The 18,922-nt window shown below is 46.3% G+C and overlaps 4 protein-coding genes across 8 annotated transcripts; 1 reads left to right on the forward strand and 3 right to left on the reverse strand.

The window, feature by feature from the left end:
• Positions 1 to 6: 6 nt before the first annotated feature.
• cyb561d2 (cytochrome b561 family, member D2) lies at positions 7 to 2,715 on the reverse strand. 4 transcript variants are annotated; one of them, XM_067243506.1, is made up of 4 exons: positions 2,710 to 2,715; positions 1,131 to 1,297; positions 987 to 1,024; positions 7 to 880 (listed from the first exon to the last, which is right to left on the reverse strand). In XM_067243506.1, exons 2-4 carry the CDS (start codon positions 1,255 to 1,257, stop codon positions 377 to 379), a joined length of 669 nt encoding a protein of 222 aa, XP_067099607.1. In that variant the 5' UTR covers positions 1,258 to 1,297; positions 2,710 to 2,715; the 3' UTR covers positions 7 to 376. The 4 variants fall into 4 exon arrangements, with proteins under 4 accessions (XP_067099607.1, XP_067099592.1, XP_067099600.1 ...); XM_067243491.1 differs by lacking the exon at positions 2,710 to 2,715 and adding an exon at positions 1,598 to 1,687; XM_067243499.1 differs by lacking the exon at positions 2,710 to 2,715 and adding an exon at positions 1,453 to 1,563.
• LOC136949224 (dnaJ homolog subfamily C member 16-like) lies at positions 1,326 to 9,826 on the forward strand. Of its 2 annotated transcripts, none has more exons than XM_067243473.1 (15): positions 1,326 to 1,349; positions 2,320 to 2,571; positions 2,728 to 2,794; positions 3,102 to 3,423; positions 3,663 to 3,847; positions 3,972 to 4,076; positions 4,296 to 4,454; positions 4,564 to 4,694; positions 4,885 to 5,062; positions 5,176 to 5,358; positions 6,088 to 6,164; positions 6,371 to 6,451; positions 6,550 to 6,645; positions 7,079 to 7,258; positions 7,680 to 9,826. In XM_067243473.1, the coding sequence occupies exons 2-15, from the start codon at positions 2,393 to 2,395 to the stop codon at positions 8,158 to 8,160; spliced, it is 2,424 nt and encodes an 807-aa protein (XP_067099574.1). In that variant the 5' UTR covers positions 1,326 to 1,349; positions 2,320 to 2,392; the 3' UTR covers positions 8,161 to 9,826. The 2 variants fall into 2 exon arrangements, with proteins under 2 accessions (XP_067099574.1, XP_067099566.1); XM_067243465.1 differs by lacking the exon at positions 1,326 to 1,349 and adding an exon at positions 1,697 to 1,871.
• Positions 9,827 to 11,591: 1,765 nt separating this feature from the next.
• Positions 11,592 to 14,617, reverse strand: cdab (cytidine deaminase b). Its single transcript, XM_067243518.1, has 4 exons — positions 14,270 to 14,617; positions 13,091 to 13,202; positions 12,728 to 12,785; positions 11,592 to 12,258 (listed from the first exon to the last, which is right to left on the reverse strand). The coding sequence occupies exons 1-4, from the start codon at positions 14,463 to 14,465 to the stop codon at positions 12,124 to 12,126; spliced, it is 501 nt and encodes a 166-aa protein (XP_067099619.1). The 5' UTR covers positions 14,466 to 14,617; the 3' UTR covers positions 11,592 to 12,123.
• A 1,181-nt stretch (positions 14,618 to 15,798) lies between these two features.
• On the reverse strand, positions 15,799 to 18,392 carry si:dkey-33m11.8 (trypsin). The gene is made up of 6 exons (XM_067252289.1): positions 18,323 to 18,392; positions 17,766 to 17,833; positions 17,511 to 17,661; positions 17,017 to 17,158; positions 16,543 to 16,800; positions 15,799 to 15,951 (listed from the first exon to the last, which is right to left on the reverse strand). Exons 2-6 carry the CDS (start codon positions 17,824 to 17,826, stop codon positions 15,799 to 15,801), a joined length of 765 nt encoding a protein of 254 aa, XP_067108390.1. The 5' UTR covers positions 17,827 to 17,833; positions 18,323 to 18,392.
• Between the last annotated feature and the right edge of the window lie 530 nt (positions 18,393 to 18,922).

Genomic DNA, 18,922 nt, shown 5'->3' on the forward strand with positions numbered 1-18,922 from the left:
TTAGGTACATTTTTTAAATAAAAAAAATACATGGAATGGAATGAAATGCATTGGTCAATACAAAAATGATAGCTTCAATCCAGTAATCAAGCAGCTTTGGGAACAATTGTTGCCACAGTTAACTGAATTACTTTGTCTTCCATAATCTATTTACATGGACACTCAACAGCATAATGTTCAAAACAAGACATTTTATAATATTCAGGTAAGCATTTAAATGAGCAGAATAATTTCTACAAACAAACGGAGACATACACAGCAAGTACGCTGGTTGCTGATGCATAAAAGGTTAATCATTTCAGGCGCTTTTACAGTAAAGTAAATCTGTCGTAACCCAACTGATGGTCATGTTCAGTGACGCTGACCGGAGCCTTGATCAGGACTGGAAGCGTTTCTTGGCCATGTAAGCATCGGTCACCTGGCTCATGACGGCAAGGGCGCAGAGGGCGGGGCACAGGGCGGCCAGGTACCAGGTGTGCCCCACCACGGAGCCTGTGAACCACGCTGAACAGGCGCCCAGGAACAAGCTGGCGCTGCCCAACAGGTAAAGCACCAGGCCCCAGGTGGCGTGGAGCCTCTTGAGTCTGGCGAGGGACCTGCCCTTGGCCAGAGAGGTGTAGATGAGGGGCAGGGCAGCCAGGGATTGCAGCGCCACACCGCACACCGTTACCACACCCAGCAGACCGTGCCAGGAGTGGAAGTGGGGTTTGCCGTTCAGGTGCTTGTTGTAGCAGATGGCAGCCAAGCCCAGGGTGGCACAGGTGGCACAGAGCCCCTGCAGGAGCCAGTGGAAGCGGCCCTTGGTTTTGTGTGGAAGCTTCCAGATGGGAGAGGTGGAGGGAGAGAACACGAGGATGGCCTCTGTCATGAGCAGTGAGAACTGATGGAAGAGATGAACATGTTTAACTGTGTTGTTCTGGTTAAACTCACTCCTCTGTACACATACTGCACCGTCGAAGAGCTAGCTGTGAGAAGTGTTGACTTACGGCTAGTGTCATGAAGAAGGGATGCCAAGAGAACAAACCTGAAAAGTAAATGCCATGTCATTGTAAGAGTGGTGAGGAAAAATTAAGTCAGAGGACCACATGAATGTAGGCCTAGGCTACTAAAATTGATTTATCAATACTTACTAGTTCCTGGTCGTGACACCACAGCAGTTATCGCCGTGAAGGCAACACACGCCAGATGAGTCAATATTCCACATGCGACTCTCACATAGCCGTAGACTCGAGGCTCTGAGGTGGATAACTTGTCCATATTCGTTTCCTTGACAGGTTCACGAGCCCGATGGATATCACTGCGACCCCAAATGAACTCATAATTAACCCTACATGACCCATCAACAAGAGGTAGATATAACACTAATGTTTTTACACTAACACTACACAATAATAAAGACATATGAACAGAATACTAATTCATCAACACACCGTTAACTATTAACAAACTTACGGTTACTAAGTTATCCAGTTAGCGAACTGGCGCCCAACAACTGTCGACGTATGTGTTCCCATACTATAATTGTCACTTCTGCGTTAAAAAAGTTAACTATAACAATGACGAAACCACACTGGACAGAAGTGGCATGCAGACTTACCATATCTTTACACAGAGGAAAAAACAGTTAAAAAAATTAATTTAAAACGAGGAGCTGTCGTAAAGTAGCGCAGAAAACCCTGTATATTTGAATGACGACGTGACGTGGCCAGATCATTGGGCCGGACGCGCTTGCTTCTTTGCGCAGTGCGTGTTGGGAGTTGTAGTTTCCAAACATACCTCTCAAAGCTGTCCTCTTATGCCCTGCCTCGGCTTGGCATTTGGCTACTACTCGACATGGTGGTAAACTGACTTCGTGAATTTAAAGACTTGAGGTATTTACACAACGTTATTTGTAATGTGTTGTTGTTTTACCAATAATAAAGCCTAGAAGACCTAGCTAGCTCTATGACAGCTACTGGAAACGGTCAATACGTTTTAAATCTACGCAAGTTTAGCTTCTAGGCTAGTAATTGCTAGTTAGCTATCCAGCGAAGCTGGCTAATTTCTCAAGCTAGTTAATCGAGAAGCTTCCTGATTTAATTGAATGTGTTTGAGATCATATGTAAAGCAAATCCGCCATCTGAATTTATCTTCCAACACAGTTAGCTAGCTTACTGTACTACTAGCCAGACAGCTGGCTAGCTGAGTGATCTGGTCAGCAGTATCTCTAGTTGACTTGTATCTATGAAAGAGGGTAGTTCCCGTCGCTAGCTAAGGCTCTTATTAATGCAACAAAGCTAATATTACTCATTTGTATTTTCTTTTTCTGTGTTAATTTAGAGTGGCGATAGCTAGCTATTTAGCCAGTGCCTAAATAGCTAGCTATCTAGCTAGCCGTATTCGTTTGAATAAGATGGAGGGATTCTGCAGACTACGGTGGACCTCTCCCATCGTCCCCATCCTCCTGCTGCTGCTGCTGGGTGACCAGGCGCGGAGTGGCCCCGAGCTGGACCCGTACAAGATCCTGGGTGTGAGCAGGAGTGCCAGCCAGACCGACATCAAGAAGGTTTACAAACGTCTGGTCAGAGAGTGGTGAGGGACACGCACATGAAGCAGAGAGGAAGAGTTTCTCCACTTCATTAATGTTGTGACTGGATTCAAATGGGCACAAATTAACTTGTCCCCTTCAGACAGTCAAATCCCTTTTCCTAGTAAGATATACCTGATCACCTTTGCTTGGTCTTGTAGGCATCCAGATAAGAACAAAGACCCTGGAGCAGAGGACATGTTCATCAAGATCACTAAGTCTTATGAGGTGAGTGGTTTATAATAGAGCCCGACAGATATCACCAAATATTCGTATCGGTATCGGCCTTAAAAATCCTTTATCGGTCGGGCTCTAGTTTTTAACCATGTGATGATACATCGAAAGGAAGCATCAATCCCCAGCACGATGACTTTACTGTAATAACGTGTGTTTGAGGAAGTCTGCTCCCTCTAACTCCCCTGAGTCCTCAGATCCTGGCCAATCAGGATCAGTCTGCTCCCTCTTACTCCCCTGAGTCCTCAGATCCTGGCCAATCAGGATCAGTCTGCTCCCTCTAACTCCCCTGAGTCCTCAGATCCTGTCCAATGAGGAGCGCAGGTCCAACTACGACCGCTACGGCCATATGGACGCCAGCCAGCCAATGGGCCAGCAGCCTCAGGGCTTCAGACATTTCCACGACAGTTTCTACTTCGACGAGTCCTTCTTCCACTTTCCCCGGTCGGGACGCGACTTCTCCGACAGCAAATACCTGCTGAGCCACGCCCAGTACAACAGCGAGGTGCTGGCCGACAGCTACAAGAGGCCTTACCTCATCAAGGTCACCTCCGAGTGGTGTTTTGCCTGTGTTCACATCGAGCCGGTGTGGAAGGAGACGGTTAATGAGCTGGAAGCGCTGGGTAGGTCAGAAGAGAAGCTCCTCCCAGGAAGTGATGTCAAATGCTTTCTCATTATCAGTTGGATCAGACAAATTATCAGCCTCTGTGTGATTTTGTATTATTAAGTCTTTTTATTAGTGGGATTTACCTGCATACATTAGCTAACTTCCAGTGCATGAGATATTGATTGATTGTCGGCGTTTAGTACAACTTATAGACTCTGGTACTGTAATGTCCCCATGTGTTGACCCGTCTCCTAGGCATAGGCATCGGCATCGTGGACCTGGGGTACGAGCGGCGCCTGGCCAGCCAGCTGGGGGCCCACCGGGCGCCCTCTGTCCTGGGCCTGCTCAACGGCCGTGTCACCTTCTTCCACCAGGCCGTGGTCCGCGAGAACCTCCGCCAGTTCATCCACGACCTGCTGCCCCCGAGGCAGGTGGAGAAGGTACTGGAGCAGACCAGACCTCGCTGGCTGTAGGGACCTTAACTCCTGACTGATCACATTTAGGAAAGATTTTATTGAGTTAATTTGCACTTATGGGACTAAGCGTTGTATTCTCTTTCCCCAGATCACAGATGAGAACTCTGAGGCGTTCCTGGGCGGCTGGCGCGTGGAGAACAAGCCCAGCGTGCTGCTGTTTGACCAAGTTCCTGCTGTCTCCCTCATGTACAAGGTGAGAACCACAACATCCCAGGACACGCCCCCCAATGACTCATCTGTGAGTCGCTTTGTTTACTGTCATGGCATGCTGAGGGATTTGTGCATGGAGGAAGATGTGATATACATGGAAGCAAAAGCAGAGTAATATCTCCTCTCCTCCTCCCTTCTCCTCTCCTCTAACCCTCTCTTTCTCCTCTCCTCTAACCCTCTCCTCTCACCCTCCCCTCTCCAGCTCACAGCATTTGCCTTCAGGGACTATGTGCGTTTTGGCTACGTAGACCAGGGTCTGACCCAGACATCCCGCCTGCTGCGCCAGTTCAACGTCAACACCTACGCCCCCACCATGCTGCTGTTCAAGGAGAATACAGAGAAACCTTCTGACATCATCCAGGTCAGCACACTCACACAGTCTCACACTCACACAGTCTCACACACATACACAAACACACACACACCATCTCTCCATCCTTTTTTTCATCCGGCCCTCTCCTCTCCCCCAGGCAAGAGGGATGAAGAGGCAGATCATGGATGAGTTTGTCTCCAACAACAAGTTTCTGCAGGTGCCCCGGCTGCTCAACCAGAAGCTGTTTGATGAACTCTGTCCCATCAAGCAGTTCCACAGGCGCAGGAAGTAAGAGTCAGGGCTCACTGGTGCCTAATAAAATATTATTTCTCCTTTTAAACATAAACAAATATTTATCTTATCTTTTATTTGGTGAGTTTGTGAGGAAAGGATTCAAACGGCTACCTCCTTAATCTAGCATCTCACTCACACATTTCCTGTCCCTGTGCGAGGCTGATGTCCTTCCCCCCCTCCCCAGGTTCTGTGTGCTGCTGATCACCGGGGAGGAGCCGGCGTTTGTGCCGGGGAATGAGGCCTTCCTGGAGTTTGCGGCGGCCAACTCTAAAGAAGTGCTCCGCTTTGCCTACGTGCACCAGCGCCAGCAGCAGGCGCTTTGCCAGGTGCTGCTCAACAACCAGGCCTCTCAGGCACCTCAGGTCAGCTAGCTCACCACCCCCCACACACACTATACACACACACACACTCCCTACACACACACACACCATTGGTTGAGTTTTTACACCAAATGCGATTGGTCCATGTCCGACAGGTGGTAATGCTTGAGAGGCGGAGCCAGACAGGCAGGGTGATGTATCGCTCTGTGATTGGCGGTTGGAACGGCAGCGAGGAGGATAAGCTCCGCCTCCAGGATCAGCTGGAGCTCCTGCAGAGAGACCCCGCCTACCTGAGCTATGACACCACGCTACCCCAGCTCAACAACGAGCTAGCCCCGGTGAGCACACGCACACACACTCACTCACACACACACCACACACACTCACTCAGACACACACCACACACACTCACTCAGACACACACCACACACACTCACTCAGACACACACCACACACACTCACTCAGACACACACCACACACACTCACTCAGACACACACCACACACACTCACTCAGACACACACCACACACACTCACTCAGACACACACCACACACACTCACTCAGACACACACCACACACACTCACTCAGACACACACCACACACACTCACTCAGACACACACCACACACACTCACTCAGACACACACCACACACACTCACTCAGACACACACCACACACACTCACTCAGACACACACCACACACACACACACCACACACACACACACCACACACACACACTCAGACACACACCACACACACACACCACACACACACACACCACACACACACACTCACACACACACCACACACACTCACTCAGACACACACCACACACACTCACTCAGACACACACCACACTCACTCACTCAGACACACACCACACACACACACACCACACACACACACACTCAGACACACACTCACTCACACAAACCGCACACACACTCACTCACACAGACCCCATCTGGGAAGGGTCCCCAGTCTTTTGCAGTAAAACAAATTAAGGGTTAATGTGTAAAATACTCCAATAACTCCATCCCTCCCTTCTCCCTGCCTCTCCCAGATGTTCCTCATCCAGTGGATGTACACAGCTTCAGATTACTTCCTTCAGATCTATGATGACCTGCTGTACTCCAATTGGTAAGACTATCATGTTTACTGAGAATACATTAATAATATCTCTAATCAAACTGGGGGAATGTGTCATGTTATCAATATACCTAGGATGTATGTCAACCAAATAGATTATGAGGTCGAAACTGCCCCATGTATAAAAAGTAATAAACTGTTACTCAATATGTATTTATTGATCTTTTGAAATTATTTCAATATCTACATTTTGTCAGGAGAGAGATGATGCCTATCCTGTCCCTGATCTTCTCTGCTCTGTTCATCCTGTTTGGAACTGTCATCATCCAAGCGTTCAGGTGAGACCTTGTGAGCTCCTGTTGTGACTGTCGACAGTAGAAGGGTGACAGTAAATAAGACTTAAGATGGATCTAATCTCTCTCTCCTGGATGTGCAGTGACTCTGGTGAGGACAAGCCCCAGAAACCCATGACCAAGGAGCCCCCCAAGACTGAGGATTCCTCGGAAGCTCCCCCCAGACACCACACCTCCAGGTAGCCCCCAGACACCTCACCTCCAGGTAGCCCCCAGACACCTCACCTCCAGGTAGCCCCCAGACACCTCACCTCCAGGTAGCCCCCAGACACCACACCTCCAGGTAGCCCCCAGACACCACACCTCCAGGTAGCCCCCAGACACCACACCTCCAGGTAGTCCCCAGACACCTCACCTCCAGGTAGCCCCCAGACACCTCACCTCCAGGTAGCCCCCAGACACCTCACCTCCAGGTAGCCCCCAGACACCTCCAGGTGGGAATGTTATCAGTATTATCAAGAGGAAACACAACAGCATGCTGAGGGGAACTGTCCAGCTTGACAGTATGGTGACAGCAGTTTACAATAGAAAGACTAGGATAAACACCCCAAAACTAAGCTGCTGGACTCTCTTCTTCCCTTCCTTCTCTCATTCTCTGTCTCTTCCTCCCAGTTTTTCCAGTCGTCCCCCAAAGAAGGACTTTGTGGAGGTGACGGAGCTGACTGACATTACCTACAGCAGCAACCTGGTGAAGCTGCGGCCCGGACACATCAACGTGGTGCTGGTGCTCTCCAACGCCTCCAAGAACGCCCTGCTCAAGAAGTACGCCAAGGAGGTGTTCTCCTTCTCTGGGTGAGGCCTGACACCCTCACACACACACACCCTCACACACACCCTCACACACACCCTCACACACACCCTCACACACACACACACACACTCACACAGGGCTCGCAACTAACTTTTTTCCTCACTGTCCCAGTACTGTCCCGAAGTGCAAAATTAACAGTCCCAAACTGAACTTGACTTGTCCCAAAATGTAAATTCTTGTGTTTTTGCATTTTGACGTTCTGACATGGGTCTAGGTTTAAGTAATCCATACAGTCGTTGGGCTTATCATCATATTAACTATTTTCTGTTTGTAATTGTTGAGAGCTACTTGCAAGTAGAAGTGTCATAGTTCTGTGCCTCTTGGATAATAAACTTACTTGATCAAGTGAAACTCAGCACCTCCGAGTCGTTCGCTCCACACTGACGCTGTTTCCTTCCTCAGGACTCCCACGCTGCACTTTTCCTTCCTGAATGCCGACAAGCACCCCTCCTGGCTGCCCTCGCTGCTGAGCCGCTCCCCGGACGGGGCGCGGGGCCTCTGCCCCGAGGACGAGGAGGACGAGGACGAGGGGAGTGACGCCACACCCAGACGGCCCAGAGACTACACCGGCCACGTGCTCGCCCTCAACGGCCACAAGAAGTACTTCTGCCTGTTCCGGCCCGTGTTCACCGGGGAGGCGGATGAGGGCGTAGCCTACACCGGGGGATCTTCCCGCAGAGAGTCCCGCTCACGCTCGCGGTCACTGTCCCGGTCCCGGTCCCGGTCAAGGGAGGAGGGGGGAAGGGCGGGAAGGGCCACCAGCCTGGAGGTGCAGCACAAGCTGGACCGGCTGGGTTTGTGGATGGAGAGGCTGGTGGAGGGAACTCTGCCCAGGTGGCATGTGCCGGCCTGGCCCAGCCTGGAGGACCTTCCTGCCACCTGAGACCCTAACCCCACCCACCACCTCCACCTGATACCCCACCCATCACCTCCACCTGAGACCCCAACACCAACCCCTCACCACCTCCTCATGAGACCCCACCCATAACCTCCACCTGAGACCCTGACCTCACCTCCACCAGATACCCACCAGTAGTGAGCGGCTCTGTCCAGCTTCCTGTCCTGCTGTTCTGCATTGGCCTCACAGGTCTGAAGGTGACATGTTAGAGTCCTACCTGTGTGCCAACCTCTACACATCAGGCTTCTCTCTTCCAACCTGTCTGTAGATAAAGGGCAGGGGACAAGGCTAGTAAACGTCTTTAGTCTGTTGAGATGTGGCCTCTTGGAGCTGCAGGCTTCATTACAACCTGGTGACCAGCCACCTTCCATTGTGTGCTGAATTTCAGGAAAGGTGACTTTCCAACTTAACTGATTTGAATCTAGCCCTTACAATGCCTTCATGTTATCAAAGGGAGATGGATCTTAGTAATGGTACAGTGAGGGAGATCTCTGACAACAGCATAGTTTAATATATAACATAGGGTGCAGGCAGATGGTGTCCTATCACTACACACTGACTGATGCTGGTTAGTGTCTCTGGGCTTAACTGCTACTGATGCACTGATGCTGGTTAGTGTATTTGGGCTTGACTGCTACTGATGCTGGTTAGTGTCTCTGGGCTTGACTGCTACTGATGCACTGATGCTGGTTAGTGTATTTGGGCTTGACTGCTACTGATGCTGGTTAGTGTCTCTGGGCTTGACTGCTACTGATGCACTGATGCTGGTTAGTGTATTTGGGCTTGACTGCTACTGATGCTGGTTAGTGTCTCTGGGCTTCAGGGATGTGACCCGCTGCACTGTTATGCACTGACTCTGTCTGGAGCTGTTCAGAGTTTGAAGGTCTCTATTCAATCAATGTAGGTTGCCAGGTTGCTCGCAAAAAAATCCTCCCAATTCTCTGATGACCATTTTCTGAGTGAAGGGATTGATTTGGGAGAATTGTGAACATAATTGTAAATTGTAAAAGTTCAACAAGAGTATTTAAAATAATAAAACCTGGCAACTTGACTGTGATTGAACTGGGACAAGTTCTGTTCAGACCTAGGCTAGCTATCACGCTGGATCTCAACAGCGTTTGAATTCTGTTTTTATGTCTTCAGAATATGTTTTCTGTTATCATTTCTTAGACTAGTTCAGATTCTTCCATCTCCCAATATCTTTGAGTTTTTTCAGCCAGTGCTCCTAACCACTACGTATCTTAATGCATGGAAGATTAGCAGAACTATACGGTACACTATTTGTTATACTAGCCGACGCTGTTAAATAGGTAAAATGCCTCTTTTATCCACTGTCTTTACTGAATGATTTGCTGCTTACTAAATGCATACAAACTAATTTGACTTAAGTTGCGTGTCGTTGGAATGTCTTTTTCATGATCATGTTAATGGACAGTTAATGGACCTTCAACATCTTTGAAAACAAAACGGTCAGGTTTGAGATGTTGTGTTGGAAGGGGAAATTATCGGTAGCTAGTCAATTTTTGAAAACGTCTGCGTAAGGTTTATTTATGAAGTTGTCGATAATATAGAATACTGTGCTGTAAGATATTTATTTCATGTTTTTTATGTGCTTCTTAACACCAATAAAATTAAGTTGATTTAAATTGTTCTTTCGTTTGGATTTGCACTATTGACTTACTACTTCGTTACCATGGAGACAAACTGCCGAGGGAGAGAACTGGAGCAGGACTAAAACACGTTACAAACCTAAGCAACAGTCAACAAATACAACTCAAGGAAATTATTCAGGAACATAAAACTGTAACATTATTAACTGAAAACTATCAAAGCACATATCTGAATATACACAAATAATTCTCAAATTAACACTGAGTTAGTTATAGTTAGCTCTAAGTGGTTTCCTCAGCATCATTGGGTGTGCTCAAGCCTTCGGCGAGAGCACAACCTTTGTTCTCTCACATATATATTATTATTTTTATTTCTTTTTGCCCCCCTAAAACTCAGTCAATATTTGGCCTACATAGACAACGTAGGTGTCAAAAGTTTCGTCTTGGTAGCGATTGAGTTGCTTCTATTGGAATTTACGTTCCGTTGCATGGTTTAAGCTTAAGTTAAGTTTTTGTGGCGAAAAGTGAAGCTAACGGTGGCTAATTTGCTAGCCACAGTCACTGACGTTACTAACGTCACTGCGTCACTAACGTCACGAAAACACGCGTGACTACCTTTGCCAGAACATTCGTTTAGCATCTGTTAACTTGGGGGATAGCTAGGCTAACTATAGCTTTACTGCAAGGCAGCTGCAGAAACGCCACAAGAAAAGAGGCCAGGGTGATAACTATTTACTCATTTTACTTTGTGATATGACACACAATTGTGATGTGTAATGTACAATATAAGCTGATATTATTAAGGAAGTACATCTACTTTCGGAAACAGTAGTCTACTATTTCACTGAAGTATTAGCATCATGACATTAGCCTGTGTTGCCCGGGCAACACATACTACAGTGGTCTATGATGTAGCGTTATCTGTTTTCAATCGTTAAAATAAACATTCCTCACATATACATTTTCGTTGTAGGATTTATTCTGACATTAGAAAACGATTTGTTGGTGAAATTACCATTACCTGTGGTTTCAAACCAGTGTAGCTCACTGCAACGCTGTAGCTTACGCGAGACACACTACTGTACAAAAACATCTACACTAAACAGCTGTTTAGGAAGTCAAACGGCGACAGAACATGTTCGGTACTCCCCTTACTTAAATCAAAAGTCTATCTAACTACTAACCTGAACTTCATTGCCACAGCCTAAACGTTGTCAATCTGTTCATGAAAATAATTAATTTCAGCTTAAACCGTACAACGGAACGTTAAATCCAATTCAACCAACGCAATCGCTACCAAGACGAACACAGTAGTAGTCTAGTACTGTACCGTAGTAGTACAATTTACCGGGGCAGCTTCTCAACACAGGGCTATATCGCATTTTGCGTTGTTACTGACAATGATCGCTACCACTGAGCTTTTTATGAATGAGCGATTTTCCACTAAATAAATGTCAAGCTTATTTACGTTTTGGGGGGCATATTTTCAGTTAGCAGATGGTACTGTTTGAATCGCGATTCCATCTTCTACTGCCGGGTAACGTCATAGAATAATCTTCAAAGGGGGTTCTTTATTAATGAATGAATGCAATGAGTAGGCTAAATGCCTGAAAATATCATGAGAAGGGAAAAACTTAAAATGACGTTTAAGTCATAGAGATTAGGTCCATTTTTACCCCGGTCTGCCCAATTTATTCGTTTTGTTTCAACGATGAGGCTGCCTCTTGCAGGGGAAATGAGAAGACATCTATTTCATTCTACACTTCACTCGTATTTTCAGTTGTAAATGAGCAGCAAAAAAAAAATGCTTTTAAATCTATGTCATCTTTATAAATAATAAGTATGCATTTTTATATAAAATATACAGAAATATCAGTTGTAAAAATGTCATTCAAAAACGGACCCCTGTGCAACCGACGCAAGCAAGCACACCCTACAATTTCCCCAGAAATTGTACCCTCTCTAGTTCTAGTTGCTACCTGTAACATTTAGCTTTAGTGATTAAAGATTCTATCCATTCCAAATATAAATATAATAATCTAAATATAAAACCAATTAAAAAGTACATTGTTATTGACAATATATGACTTAATGCTGCATCATTAGATAGTCATACGTTTATATAAATTAATATTTTTGTAAATATAAATTCCAATATTTGTGGGATGCCATGCCTGATGCCGAAGGCTATTATTTCAATATTATTCAATAAGGTTTCCTCTATCCCTTTAACAATAAGAGGTGGTGCCCCCAAGAACTACATACTTTATTATAAATTAAGTATTGCTAATCTTAAACGAGCAAACCCCGCTACATGTGTAACAGGACAGGTGTGCAGTCAGAACTCCTTGGGGGTTTCTTTCTTCATCTTCAGGTCTTCTGGGCCAAACGAGAGGGGCAGGAGGTCCCTCACTCGCATCTCCAGGTAGGAGCCGTCAGGCTTGGACATGTACACCTCCCAGTCCGTCCCAAACTAGTCAGAGAGAATCATATTACTGGAGGTCAGGGGTCAGAGAGAATCAGATTACTGGAGGTCAGGGGTCAGAGAGAATCAGATTACTGGGGGTCAGGGAGAATCAGATTACTGGGGGTCAGGGGTCAGGGAGAATCAGATTACTGGAGGTCAGGGGTCAGAGAGAATCAGATTACTAGGGGTCAGGGAGAATCAGATTACTGGAGGTTAGGGGGAATCAGATTACTGGAGGTCAGGGAGAATCAGATTACTAGGGGTCAGGGAGAATCAGATTACTGGAGGTCAGGGGGAATCAGATTACTGGAGGTCAGGGAGAATCAGATTACTAGGGGTCAGGGAGAATCAGATTACTGGAGGTCAGGGGTCAGGGAGAATCAGATTACTAGAGGTCAGGGGTCAGAGAGAATCAGATTACTGGAGGTCAGGGACGTCCAGACTCGGACGTGTTCCTGTGTGGAGGCGGACTGACCTCTCTCATGAACTGCCGGCAGCCTCCGCAGGGGGAGATGAACTGGTCTTGAAGATCGCTGTAAGCACACAAATGTCTCATCACATAGAGCATCAGAAGGAGATGAACTCTGACCTGGACTTATTTCAGACATGTTTGTAGTTTTATTGAGAAATGTCACATTTCTGCATCACCACCAGGGGGAAGAATTAGAAAAAAGTTGAGATGTGGATTCTGGATTAGACCTGAGCGCTTGAATATCAGTGATGTCATTTGACAGAGTTTAGGATTCCATAATTTATGTCACAGTTGTTTTAACACATGTAGTATAGGTAATATAGCTTTTAAGTATTCAATAATACTTAAAGGCCCCTGGACCTGTACCTGGCGATGGCTATGGCCTTGAAGCTCCTGTAGCCCTCTGAGACAGCTTTAGATATGGCGTTCCTCTCCGCACAAACTCCCAGGTTGTGACAGGAGTTCTCCACATTGCACCCTGACAGGAACACAAAGCAGTCATCCAAGCCTTGCTGAGTCCAGTGTTGTCTTTCAGTTACTATAGTCATTGGTTTGTTCCTCCTCACCTCCCCCACAGAGACCCAGTAACGGAGATCCTCATGTCAAGATCACTGTCATCCCTCCCCATTCTCCCCCTTTGTCTTAACATGACAAAGGGGTTTGTCTTAACACGTTTTTTCCCTGAAACACGACTGCAATGTTTTTAACTAACAGGAAGTGGTTTCACAAGCGAGGAGGTCTGTTCTGGTTGTTGACACACTTGCAGTGTGACCTGGACAGGATTGAGTAATGATGGAAATGTCCTTGTAATGCAAGGTTGTTGAAATCTGCATTCAGAGATTTACAGATCCTATTTTTCAAAAACATTCTCCCAATGATAGCCAAATTTGAAGCAACATATAATACAAGTATAAAAGATGTATTAGTAAATTAATTATTGGTAAACTATTGCTTGTTATTTAGTGATTGGTTAACAAACCTAACATTGATTAACATTCATTTATTTCAAACCATGAAACAAGATTTCTGGTAACAGTGATAAATGTTATGTGAAACTTTTTTTTCTGAAATCTTGTCTCAAGTCCAAAGTGATGACATACTGTAGGCCTGCTGTTGCTAATCAGTAACTTGTTTCTGAACTAAGTCAGATGTGATCATTGATCTTATGTTCTTTCTACACTGCACAGCGGAATCCAGAAGTATCTTGCATAAAACAGAACTTAAAAAAACTGACTAGTTATATTTGTATGTTTTCAGATGACAATATAAGGGATTATTTCCATCTTTAGTTCTCTATTGATGACTTTTGTCAGTCTCGTCAGTGGAATCAATAAAATCCTGTCCTCATTAAGAACAGTAAATAAGTAAATGACTTATAAGAAAAACAAAACAATGTTTGTCTAGTGGTTATCTCGGAACAGACATTGATTTATTTTCAACATAGAAAAAGAGAGCATGCATAGGGACAGATATAATCATGTATTATAATATTACATATAGCTACTTCATACATTTAAGGGAGAAATGCCAGTGCTGCCATCTCACCTGTGAACACGGAGCCGTCGGGAGTCAGGAGGGCTGCCCCCACCCTGAAGCTGCTGTAGGGGCAGTAGGCAAACTGCCTGGCCTCCAGGGACCGAGCCACCAGCCCCTCCTTCAACCCCACCTGGGGCCCTCTGGCTGGGCAGGCTATCCTCACACCCTGGGCCTTGGCCTGGGGCATCACATCCAGGTCTCCCATAGCGGCTGTTAGTCTGTGTGGTTCACTTGTTCAATGTGAGCCTGTGTGTGTTTGTGAGCCTGTGTATGTTTGTGAGAGTGTGTGTGTTTGTGAGCCTGTATGTGTTTGTGAGAGTGTGTGTGTTTGTGAGCCTGTATGTGTTTGTAAGCCGGCATGTGTTTGTGAGCGTGTGAGAGCCTGTTTTGGTTGCATGAGTTCAGTTCCTGTAACTGGGAACAGTGTTGGGGGAGTTGCTGGTTTCTTCCAGCCAATCCTGTTGGCTTTGTTGTCCGCCCCTAACTCCCACATTGTTATCGCCTGGCAAGGGATGTTGGTGGGGGGGGGGGGGGGGGGGGGGGACATTGCATGCTGAACAGCACTCTGTGACCATCCAGATAGCTTAATCATCATCCCCTTCATGTATAAAGTTCACAAAGCCAGGCTTGCTGTGCATGGGGAGAATACACACTGATACACAGACTGATTAGCTGCACGTGTGACTTACAGAACATGAATCTTTATTGCTTTAATAAGGCTCCTGCAGTCTGAGGAGACGTCTCTCTCCGGAGGGAGAGGCAGCTCCTGCAGTCTGAGGAGACGTCTCTCTCCGGAGGGAGAGGCAGCTCCTGCAGTCTGAGGAGACGTCTCTCTCCGGAGGGAGAGGCAGCTCCTGCAGTCTGAGGAGACGTCTCTCTCCGGAGGGAGAGGCAGCTCCTGCAGTCTGAGGAGACGTCTCTCTCCGGAGGGAGAGGCAGCTCCTGCAGTCTGAGGAGACGTCTCTCTCCGGAGGGAGAGGCAGCTCCTGCAGTCTGAGGAGACGTCTCTCTCCGGAGGGAGAGGCAGCTCCTGCAGTCTGAGGAGACGTCTCTCTCCGGAGGGAGAGGCAGCTCCTGCAGTCTGAGGAGACGTCTCTCTCCAGGTGAGCTCACAACAGATGGAGTCGTGGATTACAAAATATATATAGAAAGAAGTACAGGTAGTATAACGCAGGAATATTTGACAATTTTATAAAAAAAAAGGAATATCCCCAACAGTGCGTTGAATAAGGTCCATTGATATACAGATTTTTTTATTTAATAAAATCCTCGTTTTTTTATCCCGTATGTTTTTCAGAGGAGGAAAAGTCAGTACAGTACAAAGAAATTCTTCTGATAAACAGCTTTTTTCTCCATCTGATCATGTTGACCACTTGTTAATAAACATTTGTTTAATTTAAAAGTTACTGGACACTTCACAGCAGCCAACTAATATGGTGGCCTTTACAGTGTTGACAACTTGTTCCTTGATGAAGTCATTTCCTGGTAGCATGTTAGCAGGGTGGCTTATTAGCATGGTGGGATGGTGGCAGTGCCCACTAGCTGTTTGCCTGGATGATCCAGTTAATCCAGCGGGCGTAGTTCCTGACCTTGGTGTACACACCGGGGAAGTATGGGTTAGCACAGCTGATGCCCCAGGAGACGATGCCCTCAAAGTTTCCGTTGCAGATGAGAGGCCCTCCTGAGTCGCCCTGAGGAGCACAAATCACAACAAACACAAGCTGACTGCAAGAACAATCATCTGTTTTAAAGAAATGCTTAGTCTTTTTGTTAAGAGACAGTCGAGCAGAACCGGCCTCAGTCTGGTATCTAGCTGGTGAGCTATGAGATCACGCCCAAGAACAATTATCTTAAGTGTACAAATGCAGCTGTAATTATCCTTTGACAATGCAGTCAGTAGTTTTTTTCCAGAGCTGTAAAATTGCACTTCTGAAACTGACATCAGCCACTTCAGCTGGTTCACTACATGCTCTTCTGGTTCTTCCCATTGGCACTTATTTGCTTTTCACAATGTATGCTTCATGTTTTTGGCTACCCGCAATGTTTGGGGCTATCTCGCTGTTATGATCAGTGACCTATGCACTTTTTGTAAAGCGCTCTTTTGGAAGTTGCTTTGGATAAAAGTGTCTGCTACATGTTCACATTCACCCTTCAGGCAGCTCTGGGAAATTCTGACTCTGCAGCATCACAAAGACCATCACAGCTGCCAGATCAGCTAAACCCTCTCCACCAACCAAACCACCTTTCATTCACACAGACATGATGTAGACCGTCTGGCTCACCTGACAGGAGTCCTTGCCGCCGTAGCGGGAGCCGGCACACAGCATGTTGTCTGTGATCCTGAAGTAGTAGTAGTACTCGCAGCTGGGGATCACGTCCACGTCCACAGCCCTCAGCGTGGGGGGCAGGAAGTTGTTGTAGAGCTGCGTCACGCCCCAGCCACTCACCGTGCACGATGTGCTTCTGCTCAGCGGCGGCGTGTTGACATCCGGGAGGCTGGCGGGGGCGACGTTGCTGTTCAGGGTGGCAGGCTTGTTGAGCTGAGGGAGGGGGGGGGGATGGGTTAAGTGACCACTGCGTAAAACACAATCAGGCCACTGTTGTATTAACTTCATCCACCCCAAAAGTCAGATTCTAGTTAATAACCTTGGACATTTTTTATATTTTACCTTGAATTGTGGATTTCTGATCTAACTTAGGTTTGGAGAATTCAGAACAGACAGTACTTCAAGTTTACACATCTTATGTGTACTCACCTTGAGCAGCATGATGTCGTTGTCGAAGGTCCGGTAATTGTACATGTAGTAGACCAGGACCATGGTGACGTTGAACTCCTGCTCAACGCCTTCCACTTGGGTCAGACTGTGCTCACTCAGCACCACCTGGATCAGGTATGTTCTGTGTGTGTGAAAAGGGGGGAGGAAAGGGGGGTTGACCACCAATCTGGAAACCTACATCTGTCCGTCAGTCTGTGTATGAAAATGAAACATGGTCGAATTTAATATGTTGATTTTAAGATCCAGATGCAGAAGTTGTGTCTCAGAGATTCTGGAGCTTTTTTCAAATCAAGAGAAATATGACATGTAGCAGCCCAGAGCCAGTAAGATGAAAAACACAGTCATCAGCCAACTCGTCACCTTTGATAATTACCAGAATCAAAGCAGAGGTGATTTTAAAAGTTAAAAAGTGGTGGGCCCGTATAAGTAAATTTACACCCTAACCTGCACCCTGATCCTGCTGCAGTACTTACGGTCTCCAGCAGTGGGCAGCGGACACCACCCACTGGGGGTGGATGAGCGTCCCTCCACAGAAGTGGTTTTTGTTGTACTGGAGGGAGGCCTGGTAGGGTATGGAGTACGGCTCCACCTCCTTACCCCCGATGATCCGCTGGCCCTGCCCTCCTGGGGGGGGGGGGGGGGGGGGAATCAATGAGACATCAGTTATTCAGCTTCTCCTGAGGTGTTTTCATGGTTAAAAGAAACACTGTTGTTCTGTTGTTGTTTACCTCTGATGCTGAGGAGAGCCAGGAAGAGCAGAGAAACCTGTAGGACTGGAGACATGATCATCTGCTCTCTGGAAAGGTAGAATGTAGAGGCAAAACAGTCACTTTCATTTATACTGGATATGAACTTGTTGATTCTTAATGAGTATTTATATCTGTATTTCCTGCTCCAATCAGAGCCCTAGCATAGCATAACCCTAACCAGCTGATTGTTTGTAAATCATCCAGCAGGGCCATAATAATTGACATATATGCAAGTGTACATTTCTGTTAAATTAACTCATAAACTGAACATGGATCAACATTTGAAATTTGCCCCCCTTTTACTCATAAACTTAACTCATCAATCTTAATAAACATCCATGATATGAGTATTAATCAATGACTCTACAAGTGAGTAGATGAGCATATCCAGAAATCATGTCATCAACAGAATTGTAACCACCCATAATGCCATTTCTCCACCCATATTAGTATCAATCACAAATAGTAGAAAAGCAGAAAAACAAACTAATCATGTCTCACTTAAAATCTCCCTCTAAAAGTGTTGACAGACTCACCTTCTTAAAGATGTACCAATAGTTAACCGAGCCGTGAATTATAATCAGGATCCGTCTTTCTATCGGAGACACTCACTCTCTCACCAAACCCAGACGCCAGGGCCCTGAACCTGCTTTTATACTGTCACCATATCTGCTCTTTTCTATATTGTCTCTCCCATTGTCCCCCACATGACTGTTCCGATAAACAGAAAAGAGAGATGGAGTGAGAGAGAGATAGACAAAGCTGTGACTGACCTAGTACCTCACAAAAGAAAAACCACCTACCCTCTTTATTACATTCCCTCTTTCTTCTCCAGCTTATCTTACAGTCGAGTACAGATATTCATGCTCCCTCTATGAGTGGGAAGAAAGTGAATCTTAAGGGAGGTGAAATCCTATCCGTCGTTGTTACTGAAGAGACAGCCATCCTGAACAGGTATCTCCAGACGTGCTGTTGTTGTGCTCCAGGGTCTTATATGATTGTTTGTTGGCTGCTAACTAGTTGTGGGACAAAAGTTTCAGGGATTAGATTGATTGCTCTGGGTTTTTCTATCTTGGTTTTGCGCCAACTTGTGATTTAAGATGGAGGGAATAATTGGTTAGTAGTGTGTCCCCAGT

This window comes from Osmerus mordax, chromosome 1, assembly GCF_038355195.1.
Source record: "Osmerus mordax isolate fOsmMor3 chromosome 1, fOsmMor3.pri, whole genome shotgun sequence".
NCBI classification, from domain to species: Eukaryota; Metazoa; Chordata; class Actinopteri; order Osmeriformes; family Osmeridae; genus Osmerus; species Osmerus mordax.

What these genes read in the sequence shown, in the direction of transcription:
- cyb561d2 (XM_067243484.1), bottom strand. Translation starts at nt 1,401, where the DNA reads ATGTCTTTATTATTGTGTAGTGTTAGTGTAAAAACATTAGTGTTATAT. An exon ending in GGTGTCACGACCAGGAACTA is followed by an intron (nt 1,025 to 1,130) that starts GTAAGTATTGAT and finishes TTTACTTTTCAG; the next exon opens with GTTTGTTCTCTTGGCATCCC. An exon ending in CCTTCTTCATGACACTAGCC is followed by an intron (nt 881 to 986) that starts GTAAGTCAACAC and finishes CTCTTCCATCAG; the next exon opens with TTCTCACTGCTCATGACAGA.
- cdab (XM_067243518.1), bottom strand. Translation starts at nt 14,465, where the DNA reads ATGGGAGACCTGGATGTGATGCCCCAGGCCAAGGCCCAGGGTGTGAGG. An exon ending in CGACGGCTCCGTGTTCACAG is followed by an intron (nt 13,203 to 14,269) that starts GTGAGATGGCAG and finishes TGTTCCTGTCAG; the next exon opens with GGTGCAATGTGGAGAACTCC. An exon ending in GCCGGCAGTTCATGAGAGAG is followed by an intron (nt 12,259 to 12,727) that starts GTCAGTCCGCCT and finishes CTCTCTGACTAG; the next exon opens with TTTGGGACGGACTGGGAGGT.
- LOC136949224 (XM_067243473.1), top strand. Translation starts at nt 2,393, where the DNA reads ATGGAGGGATTCTGCAGACTACGGTGGACCTCTCCCATCGTCCCCATC. An exon ending in TAATGAGCTGGAAGCGCTGG is followed by an intron (nt 3,424 to 3,662) that starts GTAGGTCAGAAG and finishes CCCGTCTCCTAG; the next exon opens with GCATAGGCATCGGCATCGTG. An exon ending in CTGTCTCCCTCATGTACAAG is followed by an intron (nt 4,077 to 4,295) that starts GTGAGAACCACA and finishes TCCCCTCTCCAG; the next exon opens with CTCACAGCATTTGCCTTCAG.
- si:dkey-33m11.8 (XM_067252289.1), bottom strand. Translation starts at nt 17,826, where the DNA reads ATGATCATGTCTCCAGTCCTACAGGTTTCTCTGCTCTTCCTGGCTCTC. An exon ending in ACGACATCATGCTGCTCAAG is followed by an intron (nt 16,801 to 17,016) that starts GTGAGTACACAT and finishes CCCCTCCCTCAG; the next exon opens with CTCAACAAGCCTGCCACCCT. An exon ending in GCGGCAAGGACTCCTGTCAG is followed by an intron (nt 15,952 to 16,542) that starts GTGAGCCAGACG and finishes TGTGCTCCTCAG; the next exon opens with GGCGACTCAGGAGGGCCTCT.